Source organism: Neltuma alba, unplaced genomic scaffold, assembly GCF_004799145.2.
Source record: "Neltuma alba isolate B1F8T4 unplaced genomic scaffold, ASM479914v2 tig00012396_pilon, whole genome shotgun sequence".
Lineage (NCBI taxonomy): Eukaryota > Viridiplantae > Streptophyta > Magnoliopsida > Fabales > Fabaceae > Neltuma > Neltuma alba.
In genome coordinates this window covers 223211-246890 of record NW_021636890.1, presented here as the reverse complement: position 1 = coordinate 246890, position 23680 = coordinate 223211, and the positions used below count along the sequence as shown (strand labels likewise).

General features: G+C 36.9%; 4 protein-coding genes and 1 non-coding gene across 10 annotated transcripts; 2 read left to right on the top strand and 3 right to left on the bottom strand.

Annotated features, from left to right (window-relative positions):
* Positions 1–2037: 2037 nt before the first annotated feature.
* Positions 2038–9772, bottom strand: LOC114726608 (phospholipase D gamma 1-like). Its single transcript, XM_028913246.1, has 10 exons — positions 8099–9772; positions 7876–7992; positions 7311–7505; positions 6396–6641; positions 6239–6307; positions 5972–6119; positions 5606–5754; positions 3266–3445; positions 2475–2672; positions 2038–2331 (listed from the first exon to the last, which is right to left on the bottom strand). Exons 1-10 carry the CDS (start codon positions 9770–9772, stop codon positions 2038–2040), a joined length of 3270 nt encoding a protein of 1089 aa, XP_028769079.1.
* Positions 9773–11029: 1257 nt separating this feature from the next.
* On the top strand, positions 11030–13589 carry LOC114726640 (AP-2 complex subunit sigma). Of its 3 annotated transcripts, none has more exons than XM_028913296.1 (7): positions 11030–11119; positions 11343–11412; positions 11502–11600; positions 11713–11763; positions 12182–12355; positions 12970–13029; positions 13222–13589. In XM_028913296.1, the coding sequence occupies exons 2-7, from the start codon at positions 11410–11412 to the stop codon at positions 13261–13263; spliced, it is 429 nt and encodes a 142-aa protein (XP_028769129.1). In that variant the 5' UTR covers positions 11030–11119; positions 11343–11409; the 3' UTR covers positions 13264–13589. The 3 variants fall into 3 exon arrangements, with proteins under 3 accessions (XP_028769129.1, XP_028769133.1, XP_028769130.1); XM_028913300.1 differs by having other exon boundaries at positions 11033–11119; positions 11351–11412; XM_028913297.1 differs by lacking the exon at positions 11030–11119 and adding an exon at positions 11172–11215.
* A 1011-nt stretch (positions 13590–14600) lies between these two features.
* Positions 14601–18401, bottom strand: LOC114726639 (peroxisome biogenesis protein 16). Its single transcript, XM_028913295.1, has 8 exons — positions 18044–18401; positions 17434–17491; positions 16544–16760; positions 16132–16436; positions 15774–16036; positions 15548–15615; positions 15350–15411; positions 14601–15229 (listed from the first exon to the last, which is right to left on the bottom strand). The coding sequence occupies exons 1-8, from the start codon at positions 18110–18112 to the stop codon at positions 15168–15170; spliced, it is 1104 nt and encodes a 367-aa protein (XP_028769128.1). The 5' UTR covers positions 18113–18401; the 3' UTR covers positions 14601–15167.
* Positions 18402–18660: 259 nt separating this feature from the next.
* LOC114726641 (ubiquitin-related modifier 1 homolog 2) lies at positions 18661–20909 on the top strand. Of its 4 annotated transcripts, XM_028913302.1 has the most exons (6): positions 18662–18789; positions 18929–19008; positions 19100–19267; positions 20112–20187; positions 20274–20356; positions 20599–20909. In XM_028913302.1, exons 3-6 carry the CDS (start codon positions 19245–19247, stop codon positions 20714–20716), a joined length of 300 nt encoding a protein of 99 aa, XP_028769135.1. In that variant the 5' UTR covers positions 18662–18789; positions 18929–19008; positions 19100–19244; the 3' UTR covers positions 20717–20909. The 4 variants fall into 4 exon arrangements, with proteins under 4 accessions (XP_028769137.1, XP_028769135.1, XP_028769136.1 ...); XM_028913304.1 differs by lacking the exon at positions 18929–19008 and having other exon boundaries at positions 18661–18789; positions 19186–19267; XM_028913303.1 differs by lacking the exon at positions 18929–19008 and having other exon boundaries at positions 19155–19267.
* Positions 20910–23213: 2304 nt separating this feature from the next.
* On the bottom strand, positions 23214–23294 carry TRNAL-AAG (transfer RNA leucine (anticodon AAG)). The gene has a single exon. It is a non-coding gene; the product is annotated as a tRNA-Leu (tRNA).
* Positions 23295–23680: the final 386 nt, after the last annotated feature.

The following is a 23680-nucleotide window of genomic DNA, read 5'->3' as shown; positions in this document are numbered from 1 at the left end:
TTTTGAAATTAAATGACAACCGGGATGATCTTAGAAAAGCCCATTATTTGACGATGAATTCTCAAAAATTAAAAAAAAAATGGACGTAAATAATTTTAGAAAAATTGCATTAAGATTCATCCCAGAAAATTAGATACAAAAAAGTTTCTTAAAATTATCAAATTAATCTAAAATCTTAAAAAATCTCATTATAAGATATTCTACTTATTCAATTGCTAAATTGTTTCCGTCTTTTTTTTTTTAGTATGTTTTGACAACTAAAAGGATATTCTTTAACGACTTTAAGGGCAACGATTAGCATAAGTACCAATAACTTATGCATTAAATTTTTGTGACACGCTGAAAAATTTTGTTGTTAACATCTCCTGTAATGATTGTTAATTGTTGATCCTTAAGTAGTTAATAACTACCCTTTCAGTTGTCAATGTACACTTAAAAAAAAAAGAGGGCATCTTAGTAATTAAACAAGTAAAATCTCTTATAATAAAATTTCTTGGGACTTTAGATTAATTTGATGATTTTAAGGGATTTTTTTTAATATTTAATTTTCTTGGTGAGATCTTAATGCACTTTTTCCAATAATTTTTGTCTAGATGCTCAAAATTCTCTAAATTTGTTGATGAATTAGATTTATGAACAATTTATTATTATAAAATATTTATTATTAAGCCAAAGTCGTCATATAACAACTAGAGAAATGCCCCAGCTGCTACACACATCAGCATTTATACGCACACGCCGTCCTATATGCTAAATAGCAAAATGATTACAATAACAAGTGATTAGACTGCCCATTTATAAATTGACCAGAGTAGTACACAGATATGTTTATGCCTATTAAAGCATAACGTAGGAAGATGCTATGTTTATGCGAGGCACGCGGTAACTTTCTCCAAGAAGCTATATGCATGGTGTTTTCAACGCTGCGTTTGCAAGAGTCATTGGCAGTAGGAACTAGGAAGGTGCATCCTTCTAAGCTACAAAACGGATAGCCAGCCTTTGCTTTAATTGTCAACTAATTGGCCATGTTCATTGTTGTTGTTCTCATGGCTCACTCTTCCATCAAGACAACGTTTAATTGGAGTACCTTTTAATATATTATACAAGATCCACGTACTGAGGATACGTGTGAATCTTTGATTTTGAAACATTTCGTCGGAGCTTTCTCTGCAAGTTCTTAGTCCGGTACAAGGTTCACTGGTCAATGGGGAAGATGTAGAACTTGCTGAAAATAGATCTAAAATGGCAAGGTTTCACGAGGGCATTTCTCAAGGCCTTATCTCGCCAGCCGAGGTCACAATCAAGATTTTTTCACCGCAAAGTATTTGTTAGCCGGAGGGAAAACTTGAATTGGCTTCCACATCAGTTCTTGCATCAGAACTTGTATGGAATGTAGTCATCCACTATAAACTAAATTTCGCCTATACGCAATCCACCATTTCATCTCACTCTTCCGTCCACTTCACCTCATCTCACTTCTGTTCCGTCACTCTTCCTCTGCTCTTCAACATCTCCATTACCATTTCCCTTTCAGAGAAGGGAAAATTTCTGCCTCGACTTGCATGCAAATAGGAAGATCTTTTCTGCAAGACTCTCCAGGACATCGAGAGGGCAGTCCAAGTGGCCCTTTGTCAACTTCTTTATCTCTGGGACCAAAGCTGGGCTTCGTGACAACTTCTTAAATGACAATCACTTGGGGAAGGAAGCGTCTGCTGGATGAGACTCACGCTCTTAAATTGCGTTCAGGCGGAAATCCTGCTCCTTATTGCTCCCAAACCCCACAATTTATTAGTTCAGAAAAGGAAAAACCAAAGAGACCGTATCATCCGCTTCAAAATTGTAACCCTTCTACTAAATAATGTGTATACATACATCCTATTCTGACAGACGGAAGCAAAAAGTGCATGCAATTATCGGATATGTCAATATCAACGTCAGTATAAAATATAAATGCTAGTACAGACTGTACTATTCACAGGTAGCTGGTATGGTTCATTCTTTAGATTCTTTGCAATTATCAAGGACCAGCCCAATTAATCAAATGGTTAGATTCTCTTGGATGGCAAGGAATGATCCAACTATCCTTCCTCCCACATCGGGGAATTCTTCATGGCCAGGAAGGGATCTAACCTTACCATTCCGATCAACTTCAACCGGGTATTTGAGAAGGTGCCCTCTCATCTCTGTTATTTCATTCGCTGCAAATTGCTTCCAGTTAATTTCACCCATTGTTCTAATCCTTCTTACACATTCAAGGCTCTCCGGCCGTAAGAAGCACTCTTCAAGTGTTCCTGTGTGTTCAGCCCAAAGTGACATCCTATATCCATGGACCTTCATAGCATAGTTTTGCAAGGAGAATATGCAATTATCAAAAAAAATAAAACTAAACCAATATGTCCTTGAAAGCAGTCCAGTTGTTTAATAACTTAAACTCCTAGGTGGCCCTTGTCCCGGTAATAACATAGAAATCTTACCTCACCACATGGATAAGAACGTTGTCTTGCCCACGTATAATTAGGTTGGTAGGCTCCCATTGCAATCTCAGTGTCCCTTGTTCCTTCCATAGAGCGTTGATTGATGTTTGCAGACCCCAATATTACGTATTCATCATCAACTATCATGCCTTTTGAATGAACATAAATCATGAAACGACGGCTATTTCGACTAAATGCCTGTGAATATAACACCAACAGACAAGAGATTTGGATGTCCATAGTGATTGCATGCCATTGAAAACATGTCAAGTGTCAAACTCTGATTCAAGTCTTACTTTACGCCATACGTTCAAGGAAATAAAAAGCACAAGACGACCATGACATACGGCAACAAGAATAGAGAATTATCAGATTTTTAATAATTTGATATCCGATGAATGCAAAATTTATTGTTAACACAAGAAACATCAATCAGCAAGCATTTCTTTTCTACTGCTGATATTATAGTTCTGGATTTTGGCAATTACCTTCACACTAAGAGGCTTTTTGAAATCAGCAATAAAACTTAGACAAAACACAAATAGAGTACCTCAGATGTCTGCGATCAGGTTTTCCAATAAAAATATAACATGTAAAGAATTTCCACAACTCAACCTTGCACAATTGATTCTCTTTAGAATGCTGCTCCACATTTCATGTTTTTTGTGAACATTTTATGTTAATTAATTGGAGAATTTTATCGTAAATTGAATTTTGTGTCTAAAATATGTGGGGGAGTAATGTATAGGACAGGTAGGAGAGGGAAGAAGGGGGGAGAGAGAGAATGATACTTGAGGACTATTTGCTGGAGGAGGAGTTCCAAGCATACTACTATAATCATACATATCTATGATTTCCCGATTTCCGAGACAAAAGAAGTTTAAATAATCCTGTGGAGCGAATGCTGCTTCCAGCCCAGCCTCAACCAAAGCCTTTGAAACTGTTTCATACATCATTTGCATTGTCTTTTGCTGCACCAATCAAACAATTAATCCAGATTAACAAATGGCATAACCAAGTGCTACAATTGTTACGTGGACATTTCTCATATGAAAATTGCTACAATTGTAGCATTCTTAGGAAAATCATAGTGCAGCGGGATATATTCCAACAGTCAAGCTGTAAACTCAAGTCATCAAGTTCTCATTCATGCATGAAAAAAACGGTGATTGAACTCTTGCACGTGAGAAGCAAAGGAATCCTCAGATTTAAATGCATTTCTGATCCTTAAAACTCCAAGTTAATGCTTGTCAAGTGAACTTTTGAGCAGCAATGGTTCAAAATTGCTGCCAAATGTCTTTAGTGAGGCAGAATATCGATGCTGTTAATTGCTAAGGTTTTGACTGTTGAAGACGAGCCATTGTTATAAGGTTCACTAAGTACTGTTGTACTTGTATCCGGAAAATCTATTGGCTCGAATGAGAAAGAATAGTTGGCCAAATAAATTAAAAAAAAAAAAGAGAGAGAGAATGAGCAAGAATCACTTGGTGCTAAGAAGAACAATGCCGAAGCTGAGTAGAAGACTTTGGCTTAAGGAATCTATGAAGGTTTATCATTAAAGAGATTACTAGGTAAATTAAAGATCAGTGAACTATGAACCCGGTTTTCATGACATTGAAGTCAAGTTGGGATGATTAATATACACACCCTAACTTGAAGGGGAGGGTTGGTCATCAGCTGTCCTGATTGTTGAAAAATCCTGGCCATTAGGATTAACCCATTCTACCCTTGCCAGATCTGATAATGTATGTGACCTTAATCCAAAATCCCATGCGATCCGGTTTGCACCTTTATGACCTCTTTTCATTGACATGTTTTATGACCTTTTATTTCCCCTTATCAATGTCTTTTATTTCCCCTTATTTTCTTTCCTTTTGAGGTTTCTTGTATCTGAAGATTCTGGTTGTCTCTCCATGGCCATGGTCCCTATAAATTGTCCTCCTTCGTGTTTGAATAAAACTGAAGAATTAATAATCATTTTTTCTAAATTTTAAATTTTTCTGGTTGTATGGGATTTGATTAAGAGGCTTGTCTCCTTTTCCACAGCTGTATAAATAAGCTTTCACCTTCAATAAAATTCAAATCAGAGCATTGTTCTCGACTACCAAAGTCCACAATAAATTTTCAAGATAAATCCATCTCTAGCTGGCTAAAAGACTTAGGGTGTGTTTGGATGAAACCAAACCGTGGTTTGGAAAAGTAATTCTGGAGAATAGATTCTGTGGAGAATAAATTTTGTAGAGAATAGATTCTGAGAAAAAGTGATTCTGAGAAGTGAGAGTGTTTGGATAGTTATTACCAGAAGCACTTTTTACATGTTGAAATTACCAAAAAAGGTATAAGTTAATATGATAATTATATAAGGGATAGATTTTATGATTTATTTTGATTTGAAGAAATAAAATTGTTAATGAAATTTTTTTTACTAACATAATTAATAATATATAAGATAATATAATTAATACATAATTAATATGTGTACATATATTTATAAAACATAATATTAAATATGTTTATAGAAAAATGATTTTTTTTATAATAGAAAAATATTAATTTTCTTTAAAGATTGTAAACGTAACATCAACTATCAAAAATATTAATATATATTATTGTGGGGTGTTGTGTGGACCGACTGGGGAGAAGGCGTGAACGAGGAGAGGAATTATTGAACACAGAGCAAGTATTGAACACCCGAATAATTGGAGGCTTTGGTCATTTGTGGAGGGCCCACCGTTCGTTTCAGCAATTGGACCTGAGAAGCAGATGAGAGATGCTGCCGTCCAAACCATGGTTTCACCGGTTGAAACCATGGTTTTACCTGAACCAAGGTTTGTTTAATTTGTCTGGCTGTTTGGATGGTATTTTGTGCAAACCATGGTTTGGGCTTCCAAACCAAGGTTTGCAATGCCATCCAAACAGTGCCTTAGTAACATAGGTAGGTAATGAAGTCTAGCTTTTAAGTTGTTTCATGAGGTATCAAGTAGCATTCCCATTAAAGCCATTTGAACCAGCAATCATAAGCTTTTAAGTTGTTTCATGAGGTATCAAGTAGCATTCCCATTAAGGCCATTCGAACCAGCAATCATATACTTTCTTAATACAGTATCTCTCTTTCATGTCTTGAAGTATACCTGCCAAAATAGAATCCTCTGTGTGGCAGACCCGGATGGAACACCCTCCGGCCACATTGGTATAATAATATACACTGCAAATCTCTCATTTGCCTTTATCTTTTCCACAATCTTAAGGGCAATTTCCATTGGAATCAAGTTATTAGCACCTACAGAATCAAGGAAAGCAAGTTTTAACTTATCTGATACATCAGGGCAGCAACTACTCAATTAAGTTAGTAGAAGATAGTCTCCATGTTTTATGCCTACAAAAGCTTATATGATACATCATGCTCATATATCTTCTAGCAAATCCTGAAAGACGCTACCAAATGCTCAGATGATGCCATTCTTGAAGACCGTTGTGGAAAAAAGAGTTCCACATACCTAGGTCTTTATATTGACTCCAATTGTACGAAGACCCAATGAAATATTGATTCTCTATATAAATGTAATGCTGAGCAGCACGAATGGCCTTCACATATGCTGTATGTATGCTCATGTCAATCAATACATTCTTCCCACAGACTAGGTTCTGTAAAAGTCACAGTAAAATTTAGACTTTATATAGTCACACAAAGCATGGTTCAAATCTGATGAACTGAAATGAAGCATAATTTTTTTACCCAAAATAAAGCCAAAACTTTCATTCACCTTCTTTGTTGCATTTTTGGGATCTTTTGGAAATCCCTTAACAGAATTTGAATCGATCGACCGAAATATCTGCACCCCGAAGTAAATAGAATGAATAGTTTCCTTTATGTAGGTTTGATTCAACAAAAATATCTACTCAATTTGACCAACTGATTGCCTGAACATGCCAAGAATCGGGATCATCATCATCTACAGCCATATCAGCTAAGCTAACAATTTCTGGAAGTCTTTCCAGCTTAAGCAAAGCATCATCGTAAGAAGCTTTCAACTTTTTAATCCCTTGAGGCTTTGTAGCTTTTAACCACCGCTCCTCAAAGTTGGTCAGAACATCATAAGCTGCTGGACCGTCAATTTTAGAATGCAAGTCATGCCATGGCTCCCGTGGACAACCACCAGTGTTACCCTATCATGTGACAATTATGTCATAGGAATAATTGGTTACTACAATCAATTATTACTTTTTATTTTCAGCTTATTCTATCATAGTTACAAATTTCACCGTGATTGTAAATTGCTTGACATCAGAACCTTGAACTAAAAACATCCCCGGCATAAATGCATGGGTTTCACAGACGGACTCTTGTAGAATAGTAATGACTGGAGGGGAGAGGAAGGAGAAGGAGGGAGGAGGAAGTTGCAACTTGCAAGCGAAAATGATACAAATAACTGATATTTTATTTTGGCCAACAGAGACAAATAACTGATTATTTTTTGGAGTAATGGCACAAAAATATTTAAAATTACTTTTTTTATTTTAACTTTTACATTTATATTTTATTTTATTGTTCATTTAATCGCATCGAGCCCAAGATGTCATCCTATTCTTCACAAACTGTTGCAAGAAATGATCATTATTGGACATTCAAAAAATAGGAGGAAGCAAGACTGGAATTGATCCCCTTCCTTAGTTTTCACAACACAGTCAATGTAGATTTAGCTGATCAGTGCTAATTAACAAACCAAATTGCAATTCAGAGGATGCAGCACTTAAAAAGTTACACACATGTATATACCTAATCCTGAATGTTATGTTAATCCCGTGACTACTTGGAGTGCGGAGACAAGAGATTACCGTAAAAGTGGGGTTGTGATAGTCATCCTTATGCAGTGAATGGCGAGTCCTAAAGAGGGGATGGTGGGGGAAATCATATCGCCCATCACACAAATCAAGTCCACCAACGAACGCAATGATTTTTCTTTTGTTATTTCCAGCATCAGCATCCACGACAACAGTTTTCTGATGATGTGTGTATATGGTTCCAACTTCCTGATAATAAGTAGAAGAATTTGAATGTGGATATGAGAAACCAAATTGTGAAGGTAAATTATAATACTGTATTGAGAGAGAAGAAAAGAAAAGCATACAGTTATAAGCTATTAAAAATGAAACTTTCCAAGAATCCGGACGAACATGAAATTGAAATCTCACTTCATGCGGCTGAATTACATTAAATTTATGAACTTATACCAAAGTTCTTTTGTCAACTGTTTGAATTAGAAGGCAATGACAATATAATGAATAGGGTTCCTAAGAAGTAGGATGAAACACCAGACGTCGCAAGAAGTCACCCAACATAAAGGCAGTCAGAGATTGATGCCAATTTAAATGGTAGCAAGTCGTTTTCCTTATGAAATACCTTTTGCTTGTACCAGCTATGTCGTTTTCCTGCGATCCGGGGACAAAGAAGCACTTTTACAGAAGAATGTTTGAAAAATCTACGGGTTTCCTCATCATGAGTTGCCATTAAACCATCCTAATGAATGTTAGAAAGAAGATCCTTAAATAACTAAAACTGAAAGAAACAAAATAACAGTTTCGCTAGGTCACACGTGTTGTTTATTTTACATAACATGACTCACTGTTTTGTAACCCAAAATTTTCCTTGACGTCGGGTCATCCCAGATAAGGAGAAGCACTCTTACTCCTTCCTGTGACTTTGACCTCAGAAGATCACCGAGGGTGTAATCAAATTGATAAACAGCATCCCTTACCAACCTAACTTTATGCCACAGCGACCACCCTGTAATATAAATCAAACGCCGGGCTTGCTGTATGGCGTTAAACATATCAGCCCAACACTTTCCATTAACATGATATTTCCCTCGGTCAAGCATCACGAGAGGTAGTAAACCGTCTGGAACATGGGCATCCTGGTACAGATTGACAGATCCACCTTTCCTGAGAGGAAAATATGTGCCAGGAACGCCAGTGCAGTCAGGCATTGAATCGATTCCTTGATAATGATGGCTTAGCTTCTCAATTGGAATGTACTGAATGGATAGGGTCAAGGTAGCACCCTGCTTATAAGGCCTCCCGTAAGAATTCAGGACAGGGTAAGTACCTTCTACTTTTGCACCTGAGTAGATTTGTTCAACCGGAATCGCCACATTGCCTATAATTTGTGAACCCACAACATCATTGTCTTTCACCAGAAAGTTCACTTCAGCAGCATAATGAGCAACGGGAACATTAAAATGTTGCATCCAATTAGGATTTTCACAGTTGTTAATTACAAAAGTCCTTCCAATTATGGCATTTGATACTGATATTATCACATAAGGATTACTAGTAATCTTTCCTTCCACGTTCCCAGGGAATTTACACAACATCCCCGTAAACGTCTTGTGGAAGTAATCTATATTCGGAAGATTTCTCGCTTCATGAACCCACATGTCTAAATTCCCATGCAGGAGCAATGTTTTCAAGGGCCCTTTAGTCGAGGCAGGAACAATATCCAGATTCTGAGTCCGCATGCTTTCATTTAACGACCCCGGATGATCTTGAAATCCCGAAGAACGAGAATCTAACTGATTATAGTGGGTGGATCCCCACCCCGAGAATGAGTTCCGACGATGGCCGGGAAATTCCCCTTCAAGGCTCGAAATCGAAACAGAGTTCGAATGCCTGAACGGCAGCTGGACTGAGGATTTAGTTGGAGAAGATTGCCCGACATTGGGAAATGGAGCACTGCTCACAGTACCATCAAAAGATAGGGGGTAAACTGACATGCCAGGGGTGTGGGAAGAATCATTGGTTTGCCACGACGACGCTCCACCTCCTGGCGAGCTCTCGCACGACGACTCATATGGACCAGCGTAGGAACGGGCTCGTGAATGACTTTTGATCTTTTCGTCAGGAGGTGGATGTGCCTCAACCACAGGAAAATAACGGTAACTAGGTGGAACGAACTGAAAATTACAAGGGGACAAAATGGAAGTTTGAGGAGAAGTAACATTTTGGGGAGGTTGAGGAACTTGATAATGAGGGTAAGGGTAAGGATGAGGAAAGTAATAGCCAACAGGAGGCGGTCGTATATGCTCTGCAGAACCAGAAGGAGGGGATGATGGTTGTGGTGAAGTGGGAGCGCCGGGAGGACGAGCAGGATGATGATAGTAGGCACAGCTGAAGGGTTGTGAAGGATATGCGTAGCGAGGAGGAAGTGAATATGGTTCTAAACCTGAACGTGGGCGATATAAAGGGTACCCATAGTGGCCGGGGTACCGGTATGGAGCTGAAGAGCCATGGTTATCCATACAGAAGAATATATCGTCCTTTATGATTCCGAATCGTTCAATCCTGGGATATTAAAACGCTGCAGAAGATGTCGAGATTCCATTCTTGCATGTTAAAATGTTGTAGAAAATGTTGAGATGAACTCAGTTCAGGGAGAATCGCGACGATCAAGTTTGCATTAAATTCAAAGAGTGAAACAGAGGAACATGTTTCTTTCACGTGCTTGAAGGATCAAGGTTGTGTTTTGATGATGGAAAAATAATGGAGTATGGACATCTCTGAAAGATGGGCACGATTTTCTGAAAGGTTGTTGAAGGAAGACAATTGAAGAGAAATTCGCCATGAAGATTCCAAGATGAAGAGAAGAGGCGGAGAGAAGTACGTGACGTGAGGTCCGGCGCTCGCGGGTAATTTAGGTATCCAACAGAAAAAAGAAATAAATTTCAGATAATTTTATTTTCGATTAATTTATGTTGCTTTTCAATTTATAGGAAATATTTGAAAAAGGAAAAAGGTAATCAATCCCATGCAAACAATCTTTTGCTTCTGTTTATACGAAATATTTTGCAACCAAATGAAATGTAAGAGGATTTTGCAATTTAACATTTAAAATTTAATAAACGGTATGGTTTGATGATTCTATGTCATGGCCCCAAGCCCTGTGGGAAGGTGCATTGTCTTAAATACTGTTTTTGTACAATTTTAAAATTATATTTTTAAAACTCCTTAATATTGTAAAATGGCTAATTGAAGTTATAGGATCATCTTTTTATAATTATTAACCGAAATTCAAGTATTTGTGGATCAATGTTGTTTGTTGTAAGTAGTGATTTTTTAAATAAATTCTCATGTTATAATTAATATATAAATCAATTGTACAATTTTATGAGAACTTCTTATTAAATTAATGAATGAACACCCCATTGGTGTTGTATTTATCTAAAAAATAATATTAAAGTACTGAATATATTAAAAAAAATAAAATTGAGATATTGGATGCATCATTAAAAAAAATAATGTTGGATGTAGATTTACTCTTTATTAAAAAAATATATTATTTTATTTTATTTAAATAAGAAAGTAGGCTTACCTGAGTTTTGTTGACCAATTAAGAAAAATTTAACTTTTATCATTAATATATCATATGTAAATTAGAGACCCATAATTTTATTTTTCTAATAATAATGATCCTACTATGATACCAACATTTTGACAATGTCAAAATAATTCAATTCAATAATTAATTCATGCTATCGCTCGTCTAGAAATAATTGGGACAAGAAAATTACAGAGAAAGTGAGGAAGGGCATGAATTTTTCGGCCGAGGTAGTATCTTGAATCGCTGCATTGCTGTGGTGTTCGGGAAGGTAGCTTCGCCAGTCAACTAGTCTTTCCCTTTCCCTTTTCCTACGGCTGTGATAGAAATCTGAATGTGTCATGTGCTGTTTCTGATTGTCGTTATGGTGAATATGCTCTTGAGTCCTGGTTTTGTTACCCCTGTTCGGTTTCGATGGAATTTTCGGGTTATTTCTGTTCGGTTTTTGTTCATGTGATGGCCCCATATATTTACCAAGATCTTTTCTCAAAAAGTTTTGCAGTGATCGGTGGATTCAAATTCGAATTTGGAAATCGATTTGTCGGCTATAATTGACTGGAAATGGTGATAAATCCATATCATTTAACAAGATATTTTGTTAGATTCCAAGATTTCGGCTTTTTATATGTTTTTTTGGTACTTCGAATTTCCAGATCCGATTCATACTCTTGCAGAACAGACAGGGGAAGACCCGTCTGGCTAAATACTATGTTCCTCTCGAGGACTCAGAGAAGCACAAGGTTGAATACGAGGTGGGATCATGTTTTGGTTTTCCTAACAGATTAAAATTGTTGTTTGGCAGACTTTTGCTTTTGGGTCTCCCTCGGGGCTTATTGTAGTGGTTTATACATTGTCATTTTGCAGGTTCATCGATTGGTAGTAAACCGTGACCCCAAATTTACGAATTTCGTTGAGGTGAAAGCTTTTATCCAGTGATCTTGCATCTACTGTTTTGAACTACACGTTCAGAAGTTAGTATGAGAGGAAAAATCAGATTATGTTTATTCTCCATACATGTTCTGTGTTATGTCTCTGGTCTGATGAACTCATGGGGATGAGAATTATTTTCTCGCCCAAAGCATATATTATTCTTTTTTCTTTCTCTCCCCCCCCCCCCCAGCTTTCCACACATAGCATATCAGTGGGATATTATGTGGGAAAATGGACTGAAATTTGGTGAGGAATGCAATTGTACTGAAGTGAGGTTTTGTAGGGTTTTTTACATCTTTATCGACAGGGAAACACCCCTCCTTTCTGACTTTAACTGTCTACCTGACTAATTTGTTTGAGACTATTTCTAACTCTTGGTATATGCTGATAACGTTTCTTTCAGTTTCGTACACACAAGATAATCTACAGGCGATATGCTGGACTCTTTTTCTCTCTGTGTGTTGACATTACTGACAACGAGCTGGCATACTTAGAGTGCATTCATTTATTTGTGGAAATACTGGATCATTTTTTCAGCAATGTTTGTGAGCTGGATTTGGTATTTAACTTCCACAAGGTTTGTCTATTTACGATATTTTTTCTAATACAATTGTTGTATTATACACCTAAACTTGCATGAAGGCGATCTATGTTGGTCTTGATATTTGTTCTTTGCCTCGTTCTACCACACCGCCATATGTATAACTGTTTTTGGACACTAAGCAGGAAGGAAAGTTATGCCTATGTTGATGCAAATCTTTTATGACTAAAACAATGGCGTTTGATTGTGGATGTAGATATCTGTCAATCTGTTAAGTCTGTTTACCATAGCTTTATCAATCTTGGATATGGATCTGGATTGTTCAGCATTTCCTTTTGAACTTGTGGGAACATAACAGAATATTGGCTAAACATGTTGCCTGAAATGATCAATTTGTTGTATAATTTGCTCTTTCATGACATCCTGCTGGTATTTTTTAATTTCAATTCTCAATGTGACGAATTTGTTAGTTTTGTCTCCTAACTTTCTTTAATAGCACCCTCCATCACAGTCTACTTAAACAGCCATCGGTGCATGCATTTTGATGCCAATTCTCTTAGATGTTGAACTATTATTACTTGTAACTTTTGATTGGATCCGCAATATCATTTTTTATTATGTTCTCACATAGTTGCTTATTTATCTTGAAGGTCTATCTTATACTGGACGAATTCATTCTAGCGGGTGAACTGCAAGAAACGAGCAAGAGGGTACGCATTCTTTTGGAGTTACTTTTATGATATCGCCTTCAAATTTGATTGCATACACTCCGCTATTTTATCTGTCGTATAATTTTTCCTCTTTTCACATGCTATTGGCTGTCAAATGATTTAAAACCTTTATTTTGATGCAATTACAATCCTCTATCTCGGTTAAAATTATCCCTGTTTTTGTGCTTGCAGGCAATCATAGAGAGAATGGGGGAACTGGAAAAACTTGAGTGAGAGACAACTGTTGTAGAATGTTATATGAAGATTGAAGATTCTTCACATTTGCTTCTTCCATCTTTTGATTGCAACTTGAGAATTTTGTGACCTTTTTTTTGACTCCTGTTTATATAATGAATTTCACGAGCTTTAAGTGGGTCGTTTATGTCTTTATTTCTTATAGGCTTGTTTATGGATTATCATTTATGTGCTTGTTTATTGTGTGTTCGTGCCTGTGTTCTTCGGCAACGATTACAGCCTGTTTCCCAGGGTTAGTATCGGTGTAGGAGGACAGAGAATTAGTGGGATTTTTTTTCTTTTGGTATGGATTGAATACTTTATAATAGGATCCGCTAGTCATCAAGTGTCACAAAAGTAATTAGGGGGCTCGGTGTCGTGGTTGCATTTCACGTCTTGTATGAGATTTCTGTAATTGGGAATCACAAGCTCGCGAACTCTCCTATGCCTCTTTTTGGAGTCTCATCTGTTGAGCGGATTACATTCAGATTAAGGAAATGACGGTAGCATTTAAAAATTAAAATTACTGGCTTGGATAGCACGGAAGACCTACAGGGAAACAATATTTAAAATAGATGAATTAGACTCGCTTTTGTTAAATGATTCACTTTTTTTTTGGGGGGGGGGGGATTCACTACACTTAATCATGTACTTTTTTGAGATGCAAGAGATGGTGAGATTAAATCTCACTTCAACCAATTTTGTCACAAAATATCCCTACCGTTGGTGAGGTTGGGCCCGGCCTGCCATCGGCAAAGGGGCGGAAGTTACATCTTTTTACAAAGTGAGGGATAATATGATGAAAAAAACATTTTAACCTTCACGTCATTGCAAATGGACTGATTTGGAATTATTGAAATTGAGTTCGAAAATCTGTTATTCCGATATTTTTATTTTTCTGAAATTTTTACAAATAAATAAAATAAAAATAATTAATGAAATCTCAATCGGTCATTACAAAAATCTACAGACATTTTTAGAATCTGAACTTCCACAGCAGCACTAAGAAAAAGAAATAAAAACACATATTTAAGACTCGTACCATTTTATTTCAAACTACACTTAGTAAAGAATCACAGTCCTTAAATTTAATTAATTAATTTGAGTAAATCAAAAATATCAGTCAAAATTAATTAATATAATATTTTTTTCCTAAAATGTTTTAAGTATTTTTTTTAATTCCCTTCCTCTTTTCTTCTCCTACTTGATTATTATTGAAAAATATTAGTAGAGTTAATTTGACAAAAAATTGGTAAACATATAAAATAGAGACCAATATCAACCCTCTACTTCGGTCTTACGTTAAGAACTGAAAGAGCATACCATTTAGAAGCTTATAAGGAGAACAAAGAGTTTACTGATAGCAATAATCCGCTATAAACTGAAATTAAAATACTTAATAAAAATTAAAAACATTTTGCAGAAACTGAAATATGAAAACTGCATGACAAGGTCCCCCTCAAGATGCTTGTTCATTTATCCTGTGTTTTTTTTGAGGGACCAAAAGCTTTATCAGGTCTTAAAGACATGGTCCAGTTACAGATGCTGAATGAGTTGATGTTTCAGAGATAGAGCGAACTATAATATTTTGCGCAAAAGAATCACAACATAACTCGTCGTGTTGATGCTCCGAACTACGAGTGTAATTCTATCTACAACATCGTAGTGGATAGCAACAAAAGCTCCCCAGAGACATCCATAGAGAGAAGAAAAATGCTCACACCTGATTCACAACTTCCACATCTGGGATCATTGCGCCAGGAAAAGGAGCAGCTGAAATTTCCAGTTTCTTGATGTTCAAATAGGAGATTGATACATCTCCTCCGTGTAAATTTGAGACAAGAAGTCTGGAATAGACATCTAAATCTTGAAGGATCGGGAGACCTTATTTTCTTGTTATAATTTCATGATCCTGACGTGTAAGTGTACCGTGTTTGAGCTCCAATCACAAGTTCAATGACCTTTGCTGCGAGCATATAAAGAAACAAAAGATGTTTGAAGTAGTATTAGGAGTTTGATAGTGATAAGATACCTTGAAGCAGAAACAGGGGAATCAAGTATAAAAATGAAAACTCATCAAGCATACCTGTAAGAAATCCTATCATGGGTATTGGTTCCAAGGTTTTCTCAGTGCTTTCCAGTTTTAGCCTGAGATATTAGGAAGACATTTTATTGTCACTTTGTCCTACTGTTCAGAGTATGCACATTGATTTTTTTTTTCCTTTGCAAAAAAAAAAAAAAAAAAAACTGAAGATAAGAAAAAAGAGTGTGAAATCAATTCTACCTGGTATACTTGCTGAAGAATGGATCTCTCATCAAGTAAAGAGCAAATAACAGCTTCCGTCTTCTAGCCTGAAGTAAAACTATTTCAGCATCAACCATTATTTATTCGGGAACCAATATTACAGGCACATAAGACCCTTCTAATGACACTCATGCAAAGAAGTGAAGACTAATAAGCCAAATGCACCGTACATGTCAACACGGCATGGCTCTAAAGAAACTCTAACCTCATCCTTCTCTGGGGCCGAAAGATGAAAGACATGCTCCTTCCCTCCAACCACAGAAGTAGTAACTAGGGAAAGGATGCCTGTCCCAATGCAGTCAATAGCTAATGACACGAACCAAGGGGTCCATGACCGAATGCCGTACTTCCGAATGCATAGAACATAAACAAGTGGTCTCGTGATAAACAGAACTTCTCCGATTAGAAACATAACCCCACGAAGACCCTTCTTGGACATTACAGCTAAAAGTGTAGGTTTCTCGACATCTGAACATGTGAGAGAAACAGTGTCAAGTATTAGCTGATTCAATGGTGAACAATAATCAATTATAGTACTGTTAAAGGTAACTAAGACAGATTACCAGGAGGCTTCATAATTTCATGCTGGTGTTTAACCCGTCGCAACCATGTTGGATCCGACAACACCCTAGCATTTTCTCCAAATCTACTTAAAGCAGAGAGTGCTTTCCCTTCAAGATTCCATGGGTTTTGAACAAGATTATTATTCATGTAACCAGACCCAAGATGCCCTCTAAGTTGTGGCAAATGGTCTATTTGGCGTTGAGAATTCAAATTATCTGAATTCTTCTCATCATTAGGCATCTCCCCTCCCTGTAGCAGCATCTTATATCCACTCTTCCGAAACAAAGATAACCGGACCAGCACTCTGCGTTAGGTTGATGCAAGGCAAGAGACATGGATCAATGATTATATAGCCATGCCAGCCTATGGATAATATGAAATTACATATACGATAATACACTACGTGCTTACTTGGTTGCTTCTGTAACAGCAAGGAAATTCCATTTCTTATCATCGCCATAGTACTCTTGCGCCACAACTTCAACTAGTGTTTCCAAATCCTTTATCGCAGATAAACATAAAGGATAAGGAAATGGATTTGGCTCAATTGAGCCTGTAATAGTTTGGGTAGCTTCTGTATCAATTATATGTTCATTTATAGTTGTGATAATTCCCAAAATGGTTGTTACTGCATAAAATTAAAGATTCCTCCATAAGTTACCAATGCATATGTTGCAACTAAATATAAAAGGAACATAGTAGGAGACAAAAATTTTAAATACGTATATGAAAAGAAAAGACAATCAGAAATTTTCGAATTCAAAGGGAACAAAAGCCACCACACAAAATTAATGTGATTCCAAGAATTTTCATGTTTAGAATCTGTAAGACCTAAATTATTGGCAAGGTAAACTATCGATATTGTTTTATTTTATTTTATTTTTTAATTTCTCATGGTCAAAATCCACATTACATGAATATACATTAGGAGATAGAAGCTTCTACTTTTTCTCAGGCCTGCCAAAACTTATTTGTTTCAAATTTGTCATCACAAGAACATATCCGTCCTTGGAGCCAGAGAGGAAGGGAGGGAAAGAGAAGAGAGACAGAGGGATGCAGAGAAAGAGATACCAGAGAGGGAGATAGGAGAATCAGGGAGTCACATTCCCATTAACCAAAAGTCTGTTACTATTAGACCTTAATCCGTCTATTTATAGTCATTAGCTGCTCACGATCATCATTACTAAAACTAATTACCCCAACTCTAACCCTTAACTAACATTTCTTTTACAATACCATATCAGAATCATATATAATCGTAAACTCAAAAGTAGCCAAATGTTACCAAAATTTCACAAAACCTGCTTCTGGTCCAATCTCTGACTCAGAGAACCGTTCTGGAAAAAGCCATGTCATCCCCTGACCACAATTCAAACAGCAAGAAGATAATTATTGGTATGAGATGTCAATAAAGGGCCAAAAACACAGTATCCTTGTTTGAATTATACCCCCGCAGCTAAGACCAAATACTACTCAAACATGTGAATACCCAACAGCCAGCAGGTCTTGTGTATTTAGAAAGCGAATTGACTCGAAACAAAGATTTTCTTCCACTGACAAGAGCATCAAAACGGAGTGCAACTTAAAGTGGAATTACAACTATAAAATCCCTTCCTCTCCCGGTCTCCGTTCCCTAATCCAAAAATCCAAAAAATAAATAATGAAAAGGTGCCATAAACTATTTTATCATTCTGCAATCTAAAAACCACATATTAAAAGGCGCCATGAACTATTTTATCATTCTGTGTTCTAACAACCGCATATTATTAGTATCACACCCTTATCCTATCAATCCCATCCTTTTTGAGCCAAAATCATTGCACGATAGGCTCAGAAGGTTATGTATCAACACAAGAATTTGCAAAAGGGCCTGATGTTAAGACAAAAATGTCGAACCAAATGACAGCTTACACTGGCCATAGAACCCAAAGAGTGCACAAACTCTTTGTTTTGCCTGACCCATCTTTTATAAGCCTCCATAGCTTCAGTGATTTGCCTCCTTGAGCACCTAGTCCTACAAAAACCCTAACTTCATATCCAATATTTGGGCTGTGCCTATTGGACACGACCCTAGATGACAGGAACGCGAAAGTTGGAGACAAATTGCGTAATTTCAATTATGATAGTGAAAAGCAAGAGCGGTGGAGTGATGCGGCGTGGCTGCTGTCGTTTCGTGAATGACGGATCGGATCCTGATCGTAGGCTTCCCAACCTTATACGAGCGAGGTAGCTGGACCAGTTTAACTGTTTAAGCAGAGGTGTCTGGGACATCTGGGGCGAATTTACACGGTGTTCATTGTCGGGGCGAGTTGGATTGGATCCTGCTGATCTTTTGGTCATGAACCCGGATGACCCTGAAAAACCGGGTTAGAAAGACCGGCCCGAAAGTCGGCCGGTAAACTAATAAAGAGGCGATTGAAGAAGCCCTGTCAGGTATGTGGGTCACATGCTGATGCAACGGATGGGTCTGACCCATATCGCAAAGCGGGCAGATAAGGACTCGGTACCAGCGACTCTGTCGCGTTTTAACTCCTTAAATTTTACCCCTCTTTGGTCCTTTGACAGGCTTGACTAGCCTCCACTCTTCCCGAGAGCCCCGTGCAAGCTCCAAACAGACGTCTTCAAGATCGGCGTCGAGGACGAAGACAATTCAAGATGTAAGCACCCATCGTTTCCTTTCGGCTATTTGATGGGGTTGTTTTATCTGATGTCAATCCCCGCTTCCAGTTTCTCTCTATGCTTCTAAAGTAGTGACGTTTATATTTGCTATTAATTCTGGTTCAAATTGGCTTTTAGTTCATCTAGTGCAAACTAGATTAAGGAAGGATGCTGAGGTTATTAAAGTTAAACTTTTCTCTTTGAAGACAAAGAATTGGGTACTTTCTCAGATTATGTATTTTTAGAAAAGAATCAGTATATCCCGTGACCTCGGGGACGTTAATACTTTAATTTTTTTTTTAAAAAAAGGTGGGTCTATATTCGGGTTTCGTTTGTTGAAAGAATGGATGCCGATGTTGCGTAGGAATACAATTTGAAGCTTATTTTTTTCCCAGCCTCTCTCCTCGCTAGATCGTTGCACTCAAGTGTTTTGGAATTCTGAGAAAGCAATATAATGCAACTCACGCTAGAATTCGGGTATGTTTGTGTTATCTATCTAAATTCTCTATCTGTTTCTTTCTTCGTCTTGTTTTCTCTCTCACTTTAGTTTATTCTTCATTGCCAAGAAAAAAAATGGTAAATTATCTGTTTGGTTGATTTCTTATTATGTAGAATCTAAAGCCCACGCGAACCTGCATGTTCCCTTTATATTTTCTTCTCTTGCCGTGTTTGAAGGCAATTTTGGAAGGGAATTATGAGGAGTTTGCTGTAGTTAAACTACAATTAGAAGTTCATCCTGAAGTTTTTCTGAGCACGCAAGAAAATACCCATGTATAACCCAACCACTGATACGCCCAATTTCGCGCTATAAGTCTGCCGTTTTTGAATTGTCTTTTGGAATTTGGACAATTCTCGTCCTCTTTGACTCGAACACCAGTGTTATCTTCTGGAATCATAAATAATTTGTGGGTTGGTTGGCGTGTTGTTGGGAACTTAATTATAATTGGCATGTCCCTTCAAGGTTTGTTTCCCCACCTTGGGAAGTGGGATAGGAAGGACAAATTGCTGCCAGGATTGAGTTACATTGACATTTTTGTAGGATATTGAGTCCATGGAGCAGAAAATAAGCAGGATACTGAAAGAAAATTTGTAAATATGCTATTCTAGTTTATCTTAGTATTTGGAAATTTCTAATGGAAATCCCTGAAGTGGGCTTCTACTAGGCATCTTTACTAGTCCCTAATTATTGCTGAAGTTATTCGCAATTGTGTTGTCTTCTGTTTTCTTATCTTACACTTGCAGCTTCTGATTAGAACCCTATGATTTTGATCTGATTTAAATGCTTGTTAAACTGGCTGCAAATGTTCGTGGTTCAATACAGTGGGGGATTGGAGCTTCTTTGTGAGTCCCAGAAGATTCATAATGTCAGTGTTGAGCCACAAAATGGATCAGATAAGGTAGTCTATGACATAGTAGTTGATTGAATTGAACTTTGTTTTTGTTATCCCTAACAATGTTACAATATCTTCATCTTGCTTCTCAGTTAATCATGAAAGATTTACTTTCTTGGGTGCGGACAAACTTGATCAAGGAGAGGCCTGAAATGTTCATGAAGGGGGACACTGTGTAAGTTGTGTTGTTGATCTTTTCGACTTAAGCTTGAGTATGAGGGGCAAATACTGCCTCTTGGATTTTGTAATAACTATTATAAGTCAGGATTTTACGACTAAAAGAAAATTACTGTGTAGCATGATGGAGAACCGGGGAAGGGACATGGGTTTGAGGCTTAAGCTGAAAGTAGAGTGCAGGAAGAGCCATGTAATCATAGTGTGGACTAATAGTTTGGTTTCTCATGGTTTGTGCTGCAGGAGACCCGGAGTTCTAGTACTTGTGAATGATTGTGATTGGGAGCTGAGTGGCCAACTGAACACATCATTAGAAGATAAGGATGTAGTGGTTTTTATTTCAACCTTGCATGGTGGTTAGTTTGTAGTTGAAACAAATTTGACTGATAGATTGATAATGAGTGCTCTATAATACAAGAGATGTTGTGGGATTCACTATTACATTGAAGACTCAATGTTGACAATGTGCACTATGACTAGTGCTGTGAAATGAAATCATGTACTCTTCCGCTGCTTAATACACTCGTAAAACATAAATAACTAATTTGAGTAAATTAAAGATGTTACTTAAATCAGTTAATATGATATGTTTTCTCTAAAACATTTTAAGCATTTTTTTTAATTCCCTCTCTTTTTTTCTTACTTAATTATTATTACAGGAATATCAATAAGGTTAATTCGAAGAAAAAAATAATAAATATGTTAAATAGGTTTTACATATAGAATCAATATTAACTCCCTAATTAGGTCCTATATTAAGGACAGGAGGGTGTTGGGTGTACAAGATTACAAGGCATGGATTTGGGTTAGTTTATTGATGAGATTGGTCAAATATATGAATTTATATGAAAGTTTACTTTTGAATAAAAAATTTGGGGAGGCATTTTGTAGTTTGTTAGAAAATTAAAAGGCGCTTATCTGACTCGTATTAATCTAATTTGGTACAGCATATTTCAACGTGAAAGTTCATTGTAAAAAATCTGTGTTTTAATAGAGATTTTTTCGCTTCCAATTCTACTTATGAGACCTTACCTATTCTTTAATATGAAGTCCTTTACAGAATTTAATAAAACACTTACGGAAACTTTTTTAAAGTGCTGTTGTCTTTTCTGCTCTTGATTTAAACAATGGTTTTCTCATCTCCGCTCTTTCCTAATGGATAGTTTTGCTGTTCTGGTAAGTTGTAAATATTTTAGAGTTACTTAATTTTAATCAATTTTTTAATCTCATAAAGTAGTTAATATGACTTCATAAAAAAACACCGCATGGAGTTATTGGAGCATCGTGTTAATGTTAGAAATTATTACTTCCGGTTCTTAATATAAGAGTTAGTTGACTAATTTAAGTGGATTAAGAAAACTCGTTAGGTTAGTTATTTATAATAAATATGTGTTGTCTTTTCTAAAATATTCTTAATAATCAAATGTATTAGGTAAAACTACTATTATTATAAAAACTATTTTGAAAAAAAAAGAGAGAGATAAATATAAGTGATAAAGTATATTAGAACTTTATATTTAGGATTAAAATAAAAATCAAATAAGTACCGAAGGTAGCATAATACTTGCCCAAGCAAATACCAAGTCAGGAAAGACATTGTCTTGTGCAATGCCCATTACAATTCTCGCTCTGACCACGATCCTCTTTCGTTTGTTTTCTTTTGCCCAAATCCTCTCTCTCTATGCTCCCCCCAACCTACAATGTGGTCATTTCGGGCACACAAGCCACTTCTCTTCCTCTCCCAGACACTGCCATGAATAGTCGAAGACACAGGGAGTAGTCGAGTGTGGTTAAAGGAGGTGGTTAAATCAACAGAAGGAGAAGAGGCACCATTAGCAATGAAGTCGTTATTGTTTGCTCAGTTTCTGTCTTCTTTCTTGATTCTGGTTCTGAACCTCTCATAGCCATACTAGTATACTATTTACTGGTTTCTGCTTTCTGTCTTCCTTCTTGATTTATAAACATCATAATCCTCCTTCCCATTCTCCCTCTGATTCTGGTTCAAAACCTCCTATACCCATGCTAGTTTGCCTTTTCTCCATAGCTTTCCTCGTAATTATGAATACAAGAACGTTTAAAATAAGAGGGATACAAAATATAGAAGGAAAAGCGTAAGACATACATACTTGTTGTGGCTGTTTAGAGGGAAAAGCAATGGTTTTAATTGGTAGTTCTCCATTAGTTGTGTGACTTTTACTGCTAATCCGTAACTACTTCCACGGATCACGCATAACAAGAGTTTGAAGGGACGACATGTTATCACAATGGCATAAAATGATGCTACAAAAGAGGTCACTGGCTCAATCTGCAGTTCCTTGGTAAGATTATTTGTGTCATTTTCTTGCAATAAAATCATTCTATGCGTGCCTCTGTGTGATAGATATTCTGAAACTATGGCTGGAAAGTAAGTAAAAATCTATCCAAAAGCTCCAGAAATAGCCAAAAATATATTTCTAGCACCCCTCATGCACATGTTCATATTTATACCTGACCACTTCTCATTCATTACAGAGTCTTACTACCATATTTTGATCACGTCGAAGACATTGGAGTAACCTATAACTTTTATTCTTTGCATAGCCAACTCGCTAAGAAATTGATCACTGTAACTGTCAGAAGTTTCCTTCCTGGGTAAGGTTGGCTGGACATGCTATGAGCAAGAGAGAGAGAGGACTGAGCCCCAAAAATGCTCTTCACATTGGCGCACATGTTCACTGATCCATTTTGATAGAAGATTTTTTTCCCTTTGGAGGGCAAATGCCAACATCCTTTTCTTTTAAGTTTAGGAGAAATGATGGTATTTTTTCGATGAGGGCCAAGTCACAGAAGCTATTGTGAAAAGACAAAAATAATTATTTTGTTGAGAGTGGGATTTGAACCCACGCCCTTTCAGACCAGAACCTTAATCTGGCGCCTTAGACCAACTCGGCCATCTCAACCAGGTTGAAATTTGTTGGCACATAGTCTTATAATATCTTTTCTTTTGGGTTTTTAACAGTTCCATAGTCATGAATCTTCTGAAAAATAGTGTTGATTAAGTATCAAATGCGTTACCTTTCGATCAGATATGTTTTTAGGCATTGTGATTAGGGGCAATCTCGCGAGAATTTGAAAGCACGGGTCTTGAGAAAAATCCAAGCAAGAATTCTTGCAGGGAGAGAATTGATGGCGATGCGGGAGATCAAGCTCTCTGTTTTGGGGATATAAGGTTTAAACTTTAAATGGTACCCTATATCGCAGAATCTTCGACGTAGAGAAGGTTTGAGACTGGAGAAAGCAGGTGACACTGATATGTGTAGACGGCAGAGAAAAAATCCGAGATAGC